The 16,867-nt window shown below is 37.4% G+C and overlaps 3 protein-coding genes and 1 long non-coding RNA gene across 11 annotated transcripts; 1 reads left to right on the top strand and 3 right to left on the bottom strand.

Moving 5' to 3' along the window:
* Positions 1 to 89: 89 nt before the first annotated feature.
* On the bottom strand, positions 90 to 5,267 carry LOC139109023 (annexin B9). Of its 6 annotated transcripts, none has more exons than XR_011546770.1 (8): positions 5,129 to 5,267; positions 3,276 to 3,317; positions 2,440 to 2,821; positions 2,231 to 2,310; positions 1,902 to 2,148; positions 1,569 to 1,750; positions 869 to 1,056; positions 90 to 271 (listed from the first exon to the last, which is right to left on the bottom strand). XR_011546770.1 is itself a non-coding variant. In XM_070667794.1 (7 exons), exons 2-7 carry the CDS (start codon positions 3,303 to 3,305, stop codon positions 221 to 223), a joined length of 972 nt encoding a protein of 323 aa, XP_070523895.1. In that variant the 5' UTR covers positions 3,306 to 3,317; positions 5,129 to 5,267; the 3' UTR covers positions 90 to 220. The 6 variants fall into 6 exon arrangements, 4 of the variants coding, with proteins under 4 accessions (XP_070523895.1, XP_070523897.1, XP_070523893.1 ...); XR_011546769.1 differs by lacking the exon at positions 90 to 271 and adding an exon at positions 329 to 508; XM_070667794.1 differs by lacking the exon at positions 869 to 1,056.
* On the top strand, positions 3,066 to 6,588 carry LOC139109034 (uncharacterized). 2 transcript variants are annotated; one of them, XR_011546773.1, is made up of 3 exons: positions 3,066 to 3,199; positions 3,712 to 4,338; positions 4,434 to 6,588. It is a non-coding gene; the product is annotated as an uncharacterized lncRNA (long non-coding RNA). The 2 variants fall into 2 exon arrangements; XR_011546772.1 differs by having other exon boundaries at positions 3,712 to 6,588.
* A 1,687-nt stretch (positions 6,589 to 8,275) lies between these two features.
* Homer (homer protein) lies at positions 8,276 to 13,628 on the bottom strand. Of its 2 annotated transcripts, XM_070667791.1 has the most exons (7): positions 13,341 to 13,625; positions 12,099 to 12,255; positions 11,875 to 12,006; positions 11,546 to 11,791; positions 11,306 to 11,452; positions 10,953 to 11,228; positions 8,276 to 10,850 (listed from the first exon to the last, which is right to left on the bottom strand). In XM_070667791.1, the coding sequence occupies exons 1-7, from the start codon at positions 13,364 to 13,366 to the stop codon at positions 10,665 to 10,667; spliced, it is 1,170 nt and encodes a 389-aa protein (XP_070523892.1). In that variant the 5' UTR covers positions 13,367 to 13,625; the 3' UTR covers positions 8,276 to 10,664. The 2 variants fall into 2 exon arrangements, with proteins under 2 accessions (XP_070523892.1, XP_070523891.1); XM_070667790.1 differs by having other exon boundaries at positions 11,306 to 11,791; positions 13,341 to 13,628.
* A 565-nt stretch (positions 13,629 to 14,193) lies between these two features.
* Positions 14,194 to 16,841, bottom strand: Pngl (N-glycanase Pngl). The gene is made up of 6 exons (XM_070667788.1): positions 16,396 to 16,841; positions 15,991 to 16,262; positions 15,702 to 15,911; positions 15,456 to 15,630; positions 14,957 to 15,379; positions 14,194 to 14,877 (listed from the first exon to the last, which is right to left on the bottom strand). The coding sequence occupies exons 1-6, from the start codon at positions 16,615 to 16,617 to the stop codon at positions 14,311 to 14,313; spliced, it is 1,869 nt and encodes a 622-aa protein (XP_070523889.1). The 5' UTR covers positions 16,618 to 16,841; the 3' UTR covers positions 14,194 to 14,310.
* Between the last annotated feature and the right edge of the window lie 26 nt (positions 16,842 to 16,867).

Here is a 16,867-nt window from a genome sequence, read left to right as displayed (position 1 = left end):
ATATTTTATAAGTTTATATTTTTATAGGCATGCTAACATTACATTATATTTTTACATATCATAATCTTATAAATCTGAAATGCATATCGTTCATTTAACAATTGATTACCATGTATTATAAATGTTTTGTACATTATAATCCATTGGTTTAAATATTATTTGTTTCTGTTCTAATTATCTCGTTTAATTATAGTTGTTCTTACAGTTTCTAAAGATTTTTTCAATTCAACATTGCTATTAAAAGTCTTTTCCACTCGGCGGCGCATTCGTTCTGAAAAAGAAATCAAAGATATTCTTGCGTATCACCAGTAAAATGAGCCGAGGATAATTTGTGGATATACATATACGTTTATTGCAAATAAATGTATGTGTTACATTTACATGCTTTCGGATTATTGACACTCAATGTTAAATATCTGATTGGATTCTTAGTAACGAAAATAACTCCTCGAGCTCATTAATTCAATAGTGCGATCAGAAGCCGCTTAAAGTCGTCACCGCAATCGTTCTGGAAATGCAAGAAAAAAAAAATGTAGGAGAATTAAAAGCTAACATTAGCTTGGAGAAAATCGTGACGTTTATGTATTTATGTACATACAACTAGTACAAGCATGCATGCAATCGGCGATGATTAAACCAATTAATAGAATTAGTATAATAGGGAATAAATTTTCAACAAAGTTTAAATTAATAATAATACTTCATTTGTACTAATATACAAATTGCCAATTGTAGATCAATTTTCGCTCGATCTTCATTGAGAAACGCGTACTTATTGTTATGTACAGGTTTCTTACTGTTTTGTAATTTGTTTTACACACGTCACTTCAATTAAGCGCAAAAGATAAATAACACGAATAAAATTCACCATTAACAGCCAGCGTAACATAAAGAAATAAATTAACCAAGATCTTTGCAGAATATGTATAATGAAGCACTATGCAATATTCGCGACATTGAAGTATAATTTTCAAGAAAAGGGTCTGTTGTACGATTGAAATATGTTCATCCGAGAAGAGCAAGCAAGAGTCTCTTGTAGTCGCCTGAACAGTCGTCCTGAAATTTATGGAACGTTATATGATGTGCTGAGACAAAGTTCGTACGTGAGTTAACAGATTATTATTATTTTATTATAGTTTAGCAATTGTGAATGCATATATAAGTATATACGTGAGAGAATTATGATGTAAATGCGTAATTTTACATTTTGACTGTGGGCGAAGCATTACTGTATTAAATAAATAAGTAAAAGCCGCAGAATTAAAGCGTTGGATTTAAATTGAGTCTAAAAGTATTTCATAAAAATTGGAATTACGAAAAAAAAAATTAATAAATAGAATTAATTCGCTGAAATTCACTAAAAAATTTTATCATTAAAAGGTATATTAAAACTTGTACATATATGTGTACATTCATTGCGTTATATGTATTATTGTGTCTTCTTATTAATTTAATTGCTGCAGAAATAAAAAACTTAAATTTCATTTAAAAAAAAAGCAAACAAAACGGCTGAAATAATGACTAACAAAATTTATTTTTTATTTTAGGAAGTAGCTGCTTTTACTTACGTCGATGGCTTCAGCAAGAGATTTTCCATAAAGTCTTTCATAAGTATCCTTAATATCGCCCAGATCGATCTCCGATCGTGCCACAACGACGCGTATCAACGTTGAATCGGTTGTACCCATTCCCCGCATAGCTTTGTACAATCTTTCGGCAAAATAAGCAGTTTTGTCACTGGCGCATTTCACTAAAAGAAAAGCATTCACAGTTTTTAATATGAAGATATAAACATATGTGGCAAAAACAGCACGATTAACAGTAAGAACAGCAACTTACTTTTTATTATAAAAAAAAACTTAATGAATTAGTTATATTTATTGTACTTAATCATTTCTTACCCACAGCTAAGTAGCCATCTTCGACAGAACCAGAGAATTCTCGCTTAATAGCTTTTTCGATGCTGTGCCCGGAGATACGTTCGTATTCTTTGAAGGTCCTTCGCAACTGTGGAAAACTCTTAGTGATAAGGATTGCGTTGAAAGTACTCTCGTCGGTACCCCATTGGCCCTCACCCGCAGCGTGCAGTCTCTCGGCGTCTTCACGTGCGGCTCCTTCATCGACGTCCGGACTTTCGTTTCTGCTGGCCTGATAATTAATAAAAAAAAGAAAAGCAGAAACAATTAGCAAAGCAGTTGTGCGGAATGATATATTATCTTCTGTTACTCACGCAAGACAATGACACCAAAAGTCTCTTGAAATAACCAGAGGTATCGCTCTTAAGATCATCTTCCAGCTCACTTTCATACACTAGAAAAATAAATTAACAATATATTAGTAATTTAGAATTAAACCAAAAATTTTAGAAATGCTATACGTTCTTTTTTTTTAATTTTTTTTTATTTCTTTTCTAGATAAAAAGGCAGTGCTATGACTTACGATCTTTGTAAACAGCCGAAATCGTCTTGATGCCGTAGTTACTCAAGGAAGCGAGAACCTCGATGAGTGCACCCTCGTCGGTACCCATGCCAGAGATGGCCTCGTGTAATTCCTTAGCGTAATACTCGGGAAGAGGAGTCATTAAAGCTAGGATGACTTTTTCGAAGTTTCCGGATAACTCTGACTTCAACTCGGAGATGAGGTCCTTTCCGTACATGGTCTTAAATTTATCAGCGATCTCCAATCGTTGCACGACGCCACGATGAGCCAAAACGTCAATAATAGCCTGCTCGTCAGTCCCGAAACCTTTCATCGCGGTTCGCAAAAGGCTGGCATCCGCCTCGGGATCGAAAGGATCAGCCGGATACACGGTAGGCGTGCACTAAAAGTATTTTTAATCTCGCATTTTTAGCTTAAAACAATTTTTAATTAATTATCACGCTAAATGTGTTAAATATACTATAACGAGCTCATTAATTCGGTTCTTAAAATAACATTTTTGAAAAGACTTGTAAATTTTTTCTGTTTAATTAGGAAAGAGTGGTAATGCGATTGGTTTTTGCATTAATGTATCGATATATGACTCATTGTGAATATCATATATATTATACAATTTTATTTTTTTAGGTGACATAAAATTCTTGTGGTAATTCAATTAAACGGCATTCTTTCTTTTTCTGAACTGAAAAATAACGCTGCAGATATTACGAGAGTTGTCCGTTTAGATGGATAAAAGATTAAAACAAATGGAAATAATGAGGTGAGTCACTCATCTTGCTCAGTCATTAATGCAAGATTTTATTGCGATGCTATAAGATATTAACATACAAAATTACCTGTACGTGATAATATTGACTCGCTGCCATCTTGCTGGTTTTCTGAAAACACATTTTAAAGATGTATTTTATATTTTTAAAATGTATTTTATATCAAATAAGAAATTAAAAATCTAGAATTAATTGATAATGTAACTAGCACTACATATTTCAAAATCGAAAATTTTATTAGGCTTATTAAATGTATTATTTTGATAGCTCTTTTTTAAATGTCTAATATCCAGATATTAAGAATATTAATTATTTATTTAGAAAACACGAGTTTGTGGCTTAATTAAATTTTTTGTTTTGCATTTTAATAGTGGCACTTTAACGTAATGTGAAAGTCATAATTGTTATTAAAAGACAGATGTTTTGCGATGATAACTCTGTCACCACTAATGCGTGCAAACACGCGATCCGGCGACGCGGTGCTTTAGTCCTTGACTCATTTCAGATACGCCTCGCGTTCGTGATGATGATCTCATCGAGTAACACCCCGCATTTATTCGCCTGTTGCTACATGATTACTGAGAATCTGTTGTATCACTTTGTATGAATTTAATGGCCAAAGGAAGGCAGATTTATGCAGGATTATATCGAGCGGATACCGGCGAAATGACACAAGACCACAGGGTGTGGCTTGCTTTACCTCTTTCGACGATGCGTTCTTTCTATGAAACGGTACCGGTTCTGGTGGCCAACTAACTAATGCCTCGCACCCAGCGTTCGCTGTTGCCGAGAGCCTCTTCCGTCGAGGAACAGCATAGAGAGAAGAGGAAAGGAATTCTCATTGGTGGGGCAAGATACGCGTTCGCATTTGTCGACTACGAAGGCACTGAACGATACCGGTGCCGGTACTTTTTGCCGGATGAAACCCGGAATTGAATGACAACGCGAGATAAATGAGACCGGTACCGGTCCTTGACTCTCACATGGTCTTCTGATGCGAAACGTCACCGAATGGTTTCTAATTATATGAGTCATCTAGACGTGAATGCTATAATATTGTTCGCGGTTTTTCTATTTTCAAAATTTAATAACGATAAGTGTAATAAATTAATTAAATAATAGTAATTCTAAGGTAATGGAATTTACTTTAACTTCGGTTTTTGCTTGAAGCTTGTTTTTCTTTTGTCAACAACTCTACGCTAACCGAAATAAATTCTTTTGTTTCAGATCCTGAGTATCCTTGAAGGCAATCCCTACCAAACCTATATTGCTTTCAAGGCGACGCGGCGCCAGGAAATGGATGTAATACGAGAAACATAAAATCGATATCGATTGTTCGGTTCATTACTTCGATGATTGGTCTCGCAAAATATTAATGATGACAATTATGGGTCTTGACAGAAGAACTTTAAAAGTTGAAATACGTATCCGTAACCCATTAATATAATTGCCAGCGAAAAAAAAAGGTACGTATAAACTTTTTGTTTCTTATTCTCGGATTCTCTCTGCGATTCATGTACATTTAATAACCGTTCTTCCTCTGAGAAGAATATAAATGCGTAATATATTTTTGAAAAAAGATTATTTAATACGTCTAAAAAAATTTTTAACGAAGTCAGTATCTGAACAAAGATTGTGTAATAAGACTGACTGCATTAAAGTTAAATTTAAAATTTAACAGCCAAGATTATTGAAATCGTGCAAACAAACAACGTAATTAACACCCTGATAACTTTTAATCACAGTCAGCTATTTAATGAAAGAGCCGTGCATCGTTTTAACGTAAACTGATTACGTCTGTACGAAATAACATATCAATCTCTTAAGATTACTTTTTAAATTATTATTTATGTTAATTTCAATACGTCAAACAATTTAATAACCGGTTATTAATATGACACTACACTTGTAATTTCACTTACAATTTGCGGAAAACACCGGTTTCGAAGTTCTTCGATCTATACGATTGTGGATGCTTCGCCAACTGGGTGGGAACGTTCAGACAGCAACGATATTAAGGACAGCGTTGAGGAGAGAGAGAATGTTGGTGGGGTTGTCGACGTAGCATCGAATAATGACGTGGAGAACGAAGTATCCTGTGGCAAGCTAAAAGATGGCGAGTAAACTAACGAATTGATGTCATATATAAAATCGATAAGATTACAACAAAAACAACATGCATATATATATACATTTATATAAGATACCAAGGGCGGACGTATTACATAATAGGATGTTACTAAATTATATCTCATTATTGTGTCAGAAACGTATTATATACAGGGTGTCCCAAGCAACTTGTCACTCCTGAAAACTATAGGTAGAAAATTAAAATCTAAGACGTACATACGTAATGAATGTTACTCACTTGTATATGATTCACAATTCTTGGTTCAATGAGAACTGATCGTGACGGTTTGCTGCACGTAGAATGCGTGACGAAATCGACACGTACGTAGCGTCTCACAAGTCACGCATTTTCCTATGAATCGCAGAGAGAGATCCAACTATAAATAAGTATATTGTAACACCGAGGCGTTGTTAGTTAAAAGCAAATTCGTCTGTAACAAATACAAGGCCGAGTTGTGCAAACTAACAAGTGATAGGAGCATAGGTCGATTAATTTTCAGTAAATTTTTAAACTTAAACTTTAATATCGGTGGATTTATCGGTAAAGGATTAAATTATTTGACTGTATTTATATTTAATTATATGTGTAGATGCGCGTAAATGCAGAACAGTATTTTTTTTTATCTACGTTTACTGTCTATGCACATATAACGTCATACTGCATGCATGCCTACTTGTAAATTTATTCACTCGAGACTGTAATCAGATTTCAACGACTCATTTCATAGGAATTCGATGAATCTGACATTCAGTATCTAATACAAGGATTAATAGTACCCTTAAGAATTCATATGCGAAGTTTATGTTAGAAAGAAAACACCGCAAGCCCGTCTGAAAATGTTTTATTAAGATTACATATGGCAAGCGAGGCTTCTGTTTCCAATTCCTCAAATTAAAAATCCATCTCTTTAACACTTTTTCGATCAAAAGTGCATACCCTAGCGCATCTTGCACCTGTTATCTAAATAATCTACTAAAAATTTGTCTAGATTTATTCATCTTTACCACTTTGAGAGATTTCACTTTTCGACTCCTTGTGCGAATCGTTCCCATTATACGTTTCAGCGCTGTACAATTACAGTGCAGCGATAAACGTACGAGCTGTAATCATCCGTAATCATGACGGATATCCTGATAATCAGTTTTTTCTTTTTTTTTTCGCATTTTGCAGAATATGATACATTGTCTTAACAGTAAAATGTATATTTTCAACATACTGTATAAGAATTTATAAAAGAAAAATTAACATACAGTTCTAATAACTTTTTTTCGAATACATCAGAACATGTCTTGATCGACGATTCCGAGTTGTGCGTAGTAAAGGAATCATCTCATACACATTTTCAAATCATACACGTATGATTCTATAATCGGTGATAATCACCTTGTACAATTAAAACCGTGTATTACGAACAGTTTTATACAACGTGTATCAAACATTTCATAAATCAATGATAATGAAAAATTTTCTGCACGAGTAATACAAATATAACATAAAATAAAATTAGTTCTGCTATATAATACGGATTTTACTAAAATGTTATTCACATTAAATGCATAGACGTTATGGGTAACTGTAATCTCTTATGTGGGAGTGAAAATAAGAAAAGAAAAGGAAGAATTTGAGAAACGCATGTTATGCTAATCGTGTGACATTCTTGATATGTTTTATGTATCTATTAAACATTTTTGCAGGCGCAATTAATACAATGTATTTGTAATACCGGTAATTAAAATATCTCTAACGACAATGCCACTTGCAATAATAGATAATGAAGATATCAATAATAGATGTATAGAGAGAAAGAGATTTGAGCGATAGTAATAGTAGATTAAGAGAGTGACTTAACAATAGTATCGTGATCGCAATAGAAGTAGCGACAATAGCAATGACAATAGTAACGCTTTTTCAGCAACAATAATGATAATGCGCGTTCCAATATTCGTACAATAAAAAATATAACAAACATGCATTTGACATAACTTTAAATTTCTATACGAAAATGAATTGCAAAAGAGTCTATAAATCTGCGGCCAAGACGCAACTTAAAATTACTACACATTTTCTCCGATGGGTTTAATACATAAGTGCATATATTAATTACTTAATTATAAATGCGCACGTTCATGCGTCAATTATTTAGCTTCGGTACATGTCATGGAAAATCAAACTATTCCTATATTGTACAGTAAAACGTCGATTATCCGAGATATAAATTAACATGAGTATTACGAATAACGATTATCTTAATAATAAAAAAAGAAAAAAAACATTAAATATAGTTGTACATATTAAATACGAAGTACTATAAGAATAACAAAAAAAATCCTAGCAAACAATCTCAATAAAAAATAATATTTATAAAAGTAGACGAGTCTAAACTTAGAAATATACGTATATGTTCCTTAAAAACATAAATTCTCTCTCTAATAACAAGATTATATATAATTCCGTCGATAAATATAACATTGCTTTAAACCCTTCAGTAGTCATACAGTCTTAAGCTTGATGTAATTACAACGAATGTCTCTGTTAATATATTATCTAGCGTCAAATGCGACTTCGATTTGATGCAAAATCAATGTGATCGTGTTGATAAGCGAGCATGGATAATAAATTTTATGATGAGGCATAGTGCGCGAGTACTGCAAAATTCAAAAATTAAAATAAATTTATGTACAAAGCATTCCAGGTTCACTGCATTTTCCTTCATTTATGAACTTGTCAACCAGGTCTGAGTATTTGTGATCAAAAGAAAATGCGCGTGAAACTTGAAATGATTTTCTCTCTATATATATTAATTATACAATAGCACTGAAACGCAGTAGTTGTGAGAGGCGCAGGATGCATACTTTAATATTAGCTAATGCGTTCAGGGAAGCAGTATTATATTTGTCATACTGATATCAGACATCTTGATCTTTTTGTTGGAAGAATATTTTCTTTTTTTTTCTTTTTTCTTTTTTTTTTTGTGCATTCTTTCATCTAGATGGATTATTCGCAGGAACGCTCTTATGAAAACATCTCTCACAAACACGCACTTAGGACAGTCGTCGTTCTACTGTATTTTATACATAAGACTGGTGCTCGCATACGTCAAATTCAACAATAATTGTACGTATCTTTCACAGAGTAGGACACCTAACTTTACCATCTGAAATATTTTCCATCTAACATAACAAATAAAAATTAAATATAAAATTTTTATAAAAAGATTATCAGTAAACGTTATAGAATTTTTTTTTTAGTGTAAGAGCAATAAATGTTTAAATCAAAACAAAAACATAAAAAACGTAATGCATATCGAAATAAAAATTATCACAGACACATTACCAATGTTTCATGTGCCAATGTAGTAAACATGTTTTGCATATCGTCAATCAGGCACATGATTAGCATTTACATAAATAAAATTCGAAAGTTATCTCATACGTATTGCGAAGCAATGACTCTTAAACAATGTTCCAGAGAAGATATTGTTATGTTCACTTAGTTAATCTACGCTGCGCAAAGATTTTCTAAAAATTGCGAAAATTTCGTATTTGTCATTATCGTCTTACATCTAAAATTGTTCTAAAATTGAAATTGTAGTAGAAAAGTAAAAAAGTAACACAAAAGTCATATCATATCATTATAAAATATTCAATGCGATCTAAAGTAGAAAAAGTAATTACAATTATCACTGATAAAACAAATATAAAAGGGATATTAATACAACATTTCTTTTCTTCCTATATATAAATTGCTTGAAATTGATTTCTCTTATTGTCCATATTTCTTTTCTATTTATATATACAAGCACCCCTTATTTGTCTGCTACAGTTCAGAGCTGTATAAGTAGTGGCTATTTTGGTAATCAATAACTGGATAATTATAATTACTCGTAATCAAAAGACAAACATGATTACCGATCGTAATCGGGAATCATGTTCTTTGATTACAAGTAATCGTAATCGCAATTGTAATGACTACATTTTTTTTACAGCTCTGCTACAGTTAATGTAAGTTTATTAGTTTTGTGATGTCTTGCTTAAATAAATTTAATTATTGTTATGCCAAAGTGTAAATCATAACTGACATGCATTCGCTTCTGAATTAGCAACATGTCTAAAGAATTATAAAAACGAGAGCAGTTTTGTGCAGAGCAATGGACTATCTCTTAGAATTCCTTAATACAAAGTTTTATATGGACAGAGATTCAATACAAACTTTCCTCACATGCTCGACCACTTTAATAATGTATAAGTTTGGCTGTATATTTTGACACCCTGTATGATCCATAGAGAGACGAAATATTTCACCACTCGAGCAGATTTAATAATTTAAACATTATTTAATACGATAGAAAACCTTCAAAGTGTCTATTGTATAAAATATTTAAGTTATTTAAATGTGTTCCAGTGCTTGTAAAGGTCTCCCCTTATTACCCGTATCTACCAGTATCTGGTCGACATGTGACATTTGACTTTATATTTTAATCACTTAAATCACTAGACTCCCATTCAATTTTCTTGCAAGTCACTTGTGAATTCGCCGAAAAAAACAGTTTTTTATTAATAGTATTCACATTTTGCTAAATGTGTATAGATTCGTTAAATTCTCAATTTGTGAGAATTACAAATAATTATTCGATTATAAACTACGTTATAATCAAATTACGACTGTAATAATAATTATTATTGTACATTGCTATTATTACTCTAAAAAACAGTCTATCTAATAATCAAACTGCAAAGTTATTGCTACGTTTTAGAATGAGAGTCTAATAATATAACTGTTGAAAAGAAAGTTATTACCATGTCTCGCAGAGACTGCGGATAATGCAAAAACTTTCTATGCAATGCAATATTCAGAAAAAATATTAAGGTGAGCATCGAGTCAATTTCTTTAATTCTCCAGAACTTGTTTTAAAGAAACGTGAGAAATTTTTTTTCAACTTTAAGACGAGAGAAACAAATTATAATTTTTTTAAACAAAGTCAAACTACAAAATTAAAGAACAGATGGTAAAATCAATGTCCTATTCTGTATAACAGCAGCGTGATTATGGCACAAAACCTATCCTTTAAAAGAAAGTTTCAAACAGATCAGATCGATCCAATTTAAATACATGTTCAGGGAGCAATCTCTTCTGTAGTGTACTATTTTTGAGACATTTATCTCAATATTCTATAATTTTTCTGCTCGATTAATCTGTATTCGGTTTCTTATTTGTTCTCGGAACTTCTCTCTTTGTTATTTATCTATATCATCCATTCGTACATCGCGCTTACAATAAATACAAAAGACCTAAGAGAGGCACTCTTAGGTTTCCCCTATGGTGCAAACTTAGGTTTGCAATGTATTTGTAATTTCTCGATGTACAGTTACCAAATCCTGTATGTAACCGGCTAATCTGGCGTTTAACGTATCCAAATTTTGTTTTTGAACTTTGTTTGCACTCAGCGCAAGTTCTAATTGTTCATGAACTACATTCAACATCTCGCGGAGTTCCGCATTCTCCTTTTGCAGAGCCTTACAAAATAAATGGAAATATTCGTTAATCAAATATAACATGATAAAACATCAACGTTAACGCGAATACCGATTAAGTTTTAGCGAGCACTATGTACATACCACGAAATCCTTATTTTTGGTGGCCACAGTGAGAGCTTTGATTTCATCGTTCCGCGTTCTCAGTTCGCTTTCCAATGCTTCGACTCTCAATCTTAGCGCTTCGCTATTTCCTTCCGCAATCTTACCAGCCTCCAGATCAGCATACTTAAGCTTTATTTTAGCATTTTCCTCTTTGTACAATTGCAGTTGCCTCTTCCATTCGTCAACGTTAGCCGTGGACTCCTGTAACGCGCTTGTTAATCTAGCATTGTTGGTTTTAAGAGTAGTTAACTCAACCTGTAATAAAATGGCGTGGTTTTATTATTTATATGTTATATGCAATTATAAAAATATGACATTCCTCGTGATCGTACCTCCCATTTCTTAGCGTTAGCAGAACTTTGAGCCAGGGCAAGTTTCAACCTGTCGTTTTCATATTTCAGCTGCACCTCAGCTGACTGTCCACTTTGCGTTGAACTCATACTCGACGATTTCCCTTGATGTTGTGGACTTTCTGTACTCTGAGAAACACTCTGTGATCTTGAATGGACTGCGTTTTTCAATTCGTCGTCCACTTTATTCTGACAACTACCAGGTAAAGGACTGCTGCTTACCGAAGATACACTGTTCTGAGCGGAAATCATATTGGCATTCGTGTTCTGGTTGTTCGCCGACGTGGAGTTAATCATCGAGGAGTTTGGCGGGTCTATGAGATCCTGCTCGGACGACGGGACGCTCGACCGGGACGTAATCGGACTGACGTTCGCGCTGGTGGCCGGGGTGACTGAAGAGCTGTTTGACTGCAGTTTTGCGTTGGCCAGCTTCGTAGCCTCCTTCACCTCGTGAAACTTCTCAATGAACTGTTAACGAAGAAAAACATTTCTGAGCGTAACCCAAGCCTTCCGCTTTTTGTAAAGCTTTCCTGAGCAATCGCGACACAAACCTTCCCTAATTCAGCCTCGGACGCGAAGCCCAAGCCGTACACGGTGTTCGCCCTGACGTCCGACCACTGACCGAACTTCTGCGATGTCTTGGTGAAAGTCATGTTTGGAGTGATTGTGCTATTTATAACGGGCTGCAAAAGAGAGAAAAAAAAAGAAATTAAATTTAGCTGAACATACAGGTCTATATCGTTTCTATTCTAGCAGACGTACGCTTGTCAATTACCTTTGTTCCTTCGATCGAGATTATTCTGTATAAACTTCTGGTGGAATCATAAAAGAACGACACCGATATTGCTGCTGATGACGCCGGCACCCAAGACCGCTTGGTCTTGGGATCGATGTGAAACACGTGCGCCTTGCACATGAAAATTGGTTGTTCACTGCAATCAATTACAGAATAATAATGAGAGGGTGAGTGCGTACGCGGATCTTCCATATATGATACAAAGCATCTATTTTTAACCGACCCAGTTAACAGGAGTGCATTATTTACAGATATACAGTATGGAATTGCTGCGTGTAACGATGAAGCGGAAGGAAATGCGTAAAATAAGAACACGGCAAGATAGGTACATTGTGCCTATCTGTATTTTAAACATCAACAGGGAAAATAAAATTCCACGTGACGTTTTATCGAGCAATAAATTATTTCATTTAAAAAACTTTCGGGCTTTTAATTTTCAAGAGATTAATTCTCTTAAATTAAACGAATGATTTAATAACATCCGTGCAACTTTAAATGAACATCAGCTATAGAAATTAAAAAAAAAATTGTTAATAAAAAAAATGCTCTTGTACGGATAAATTATTATAAATTATAGAATTAATATTCTACTGCATTTTGAGAACTTCTCAGCTTCCGAGAGCGAATCGACGTCTTCGCTGAAGCCGGATGGATCGACGTCGCCTTTCCGGCAGTGAGGAGGAGCGCCGCCGACAGATCTCTCGCGGAAGAAAGAAAGCGGAGTGGCATTATCCGCTGCTCTATTACCCGGATACGCGCGGCATCAGTGTCAATCGGGCCGGCGATCAAAAGTCGGGGAGAGGGAGACGAACTTACGCCAGCAGGCGCGAGAGAGAAAAGGATACGCGGCGCTGTGTCGCAGCGCGGGGGAGGGAGAGCACCAGATTCCGTCGTCTTCCGCGTTTTCGGAGAGCGAAGCAGATCGGTGCGGAGCAGATGCGAAGCGGAGGGATGCGGTGCCGCGACGGGGATGCCGGCGACAGGCGCGGCGCGCACGCACGCACACACGCATCGTACGTAACGTAGGCACGCATACATGCACACACCCTCGCAGGGCGGAGGGTGAGGAATGAACTCTGCCGTAGCCGCGGCACGCGGTGCACCGGGGAACCCGGTACGGCGCACGAGCCACCCGGCGCGTCCTTAAAAGGCGCGCGGTACCGCGGCGAGATGAGATCCACGGCCAGGACGACCGCGGCCCAGGAAGATCGCGCAACTTACCCCATTGTCTCCTTGCCCGATGTCATATAAGAGGCTGGTGTGGCACACGGTACGGTCGGCTGGCGCAGTCTCGCGGCTCGTGCCGCCGCGCGGTTTCTCACTGCGGACGCGCGCACCGGCTATTTTCGGCCCGAGGGCGAGGGCGAGGAGGACTCGCTAGCGGAAGCGTTACGTCGCGTCACGCCGCGCGGAGGGCTGGGATCCGTGCGAGTTGACAGCCGCCATCGGCGAGAGCTCCCCCTTCTCCCCGCGCGCCTACTCGCGCTCCCTCACGCACCGCTCTCCTCTACGGCGTCGCGCGGCGGCGACGACGGTCACGCGACGGCATAAACGTAGCCGAGCACTCGCGTCACTGGTTCACCTAACTCGCGCGATCGATTTTCCGCGCCCCGCGGCGCCATTCACCGTCAGCCTCGCGCTCGCGGTCACCACGCCACTCTTCGCGAAGACGACGAGTCGAATTCGCCCGGAATATCGCGCCTGCCGGCCGACTCGAAGCCGCCGCGTGCGGATTCTTCAGGCCGCGAACGTAACGGCGCGATCATTCAAATCCGTGCGCACCGGCGTTTTCCGCGCTCTCCGTGAAAAAACAGGAAAACATACCTAGAGAAACCCGCGTGCGCCAAGTTGCCGCTCTGAGTGGTTGGCAGCAGCATCCATTCGATTTTCGCACTCCGCGAGGATTCGATCGTAAACGAACTTCAATTAATTTACTCGGTAGTTGACTTCGACGATATCAGCTTTGTTTCTCGCCTGATATATAGAAAAAGATTATTAAAGGAAGGAAGGTGAATAATATAAATGTAGACTGGCGCGAGCAGTTTCACTCTGGACATCATAAAAGAACAGGTGATACGTAAAACAATATTGCATTTTTATGTAACATGAATCTGATTTTAAATTATTTTTTTCAGAAAAAGGTCATAAATATTTATTCTAAGGGTTGGATTAGAGCGTACATCTTAGAATATCATACTTCACGCTTCTTCAATTGGATATTAATTTTCATTGATGGTTTCTCGGTGTTGTCTAGACTCTGTCGAAAAAGTTGAGCGTGTTGCCAAGCACTCTGGCCTTGGCCACCGGATAATGTCGCAATTACGTTCAAGCGCACCGCCTCTCTTACATCTTCCGTGTGAAAATCTTCGCAGTTGGGAATAGGCATGACGATCACTTTGCCGTCGTCAAAAGTGGCCTCGATCTCCCAGCACACTTGGGCTCCTTGGAACACCTCAGACTTAGCTTTTAAGGTAAATGCTTCTAAACGCGATTCAGAGTTCGCGATTTCAAAAGCCCATTTGACACGGCCACGTTTCGCCTGCTGCGACCGCGCCAAATAAACCACCTTCCAATCGTTCTCCATTTTACGAAAGATTCCACCCTCTGTGGCGTTTATCCCTTCTAGCCATCCGGATTTTTGTTCCAAAATTTCGTCATCACGCACAACGTAATATAAATCTTTAACGACGTTATATCGCAGCTCGAACGTTTGTCCGTACTTGGAAATATCCCAGACGTAACTATTTTCTGTGTCAGCCTATAAAAAAAAAAAGTTGAGCGATTATGTTACAAAATTTAGTTCAACTTAGCTTCGAAAATTTGTAATATATTCGTACCTGCGCAATTTCACCGCGTGCCAATCGCCATGTAAGAGAACCCGAGGTTCGCCCCTCGTAAGTCTCGTCGTCGGAATCCTTATTCTGTGCATTGGGAATGTACAGCATATCGGCAAGCTCCAATACTTTTCGTTTGGTGACGTACTCCCTACGCGCGCGGCTGTAGCCGGCAGAAGTTTGCAAATGATCGTTTAGCGACTGAAGGAAATTTATTAAACTCTGCTCGGTGCAAATTTTTCGCCTTTTCAGGACGGCTTCTTGGTTTCGTGTGTAACGCCACGTAACATCTTGCACTTCGTCCTTGGAAAAAGCTATTATATACGTCAGCTTCTTTTGCCATCCCTTTTCGTACATCAACGGTTTGTCTATAACGTTTTCGCACGGGTCCATGTGAACCCATCTCTTATTTGACGCCGACCATATCTAAAAAAAAAAAAAAAAAAAAAAAAAATTACGATTAAAGAACACTTTAAAGTTTATGAATAATAATTCGATGTACCTCTGTCCAGGTATGATCGGTCTCGTCGCGTATAAACCGTGCATCGTAACCCAACGAGCGACATAAAAAGGTAAAAACGGTGGCCCATTCCCCGCAGCGACCACGTCTCAGGGTCAACAGAGGCTCTGGATGCGCATAACGAGGAAATTCGACAACTATATTGCACTTTGGACATCTAAGATTGAATTAACGTCACAATGGTATTTGCAAAATTGCTCACATGTGGTTCTATCAAAAAGATTTTACCTATGAAGCTCTATTCTCATACAATAAGGGTCTGTAGAAGGTATCGCATTTTCGTACGAGCATTCAATGGAACATGTCAGGCATATTGAATAGTTAACCCACTTGAAAAATTCATACTTGAACCAATGTAGAAGTTCAACCAGGAATAAATCCTTGGCTATCAGTTCCTCCTCAAACTGTGCAGCAGCAGCATCGCCTAACTTAACGGATCTGCGAACACGAGATACGAAAAGGTAAGCATATAAAGATAAACTTTATCATAGAGAAGATAAAAAAATGTGACTATTACTTTTGTAGATCCCTCATTTTTTTCATTGTTGCAATTTCCAATTCTGCAATAGGTATGACTCGCCTAGCCTTTCTCTGCAAATCTGGATCTTCGTTGTACATAATATAGCGGTAATGTCTAATAATTCTACTGAAGAATTTTTTTTGTTTTGCAGAGACTTTGTCTACGTCGTCGATTATAAGACTGTTTTCCATCGCGGTATATAATAGTCTTGATAGACTCTGGAGTCTCAAAAGGGATGCGTTTCGCGGTAGGAATATGCGTTCTCCATCCTGTTAATATAAATAATAACTTAACAAAAACTCTGACAAATTTGTTCAAATTAAATGACAAACATGTATAATCATTAGCTTATATCTCGTTATAGCAATGATTGAAATCCGAGAGATTAGCGTCTCGACCGACCTCGACGAAGCCGACGTCGAACAAGCACTCCATGGCACCGATAGCTGGCAGAAGTTTTTCGATAACGATCTCGTCGTTGAGCCGCAGTTCGCGGAACCTGTGATTGTTCGGCGACTCCAGTACATTGCGGCAGATATTCAGGAGGGTTCGTCGAGCCTCATCGCGCACATTCTTTGCGTTTTCCTCCAGGGACCTCACGCAACGCTCCAGGCTGTCGTCCATGGTGACGTGAATCGCACACTCGAACAGTCGGCGATCATCTGCTCGCGTTCGCAGTAGGACGTCCGTCTGTCATCATTTTTGCTGACTCCTTACACGGCTTTGATCGCGAAGGATATAAGATGAAGCTCTCCCGGCTTGAATCAGCACGACCTGCTTGTCAAAGACGAAGACAGACACAAGCGCGTGAGTTCGCGCGAGAAAAAGAAGGCACGTGGATATGTTTTATCGACGGCAAGCAGACTGCCAGTCA

The sequence above is a fragment of the Cardiocondyla obscurior genome, linkage group LG16 (assembly GCF_019399895.1).
Source record: "Cardiocondyla obscurior isolate alpha-2009 linkage group LG16, Cobs3.1, whole genome shotgun sequence".
NCBI classification, from domain to species: domain Eukaryota; kingdom Metazoa; phylum Arthropoda; class Insecta; order Hymenoptera; family Formicidae; genus Cardiocondyla; species Cardiocondyla obscurior.
This window is presented reverse-complemented; position numbering and strand designations above follow the sequence as displayed.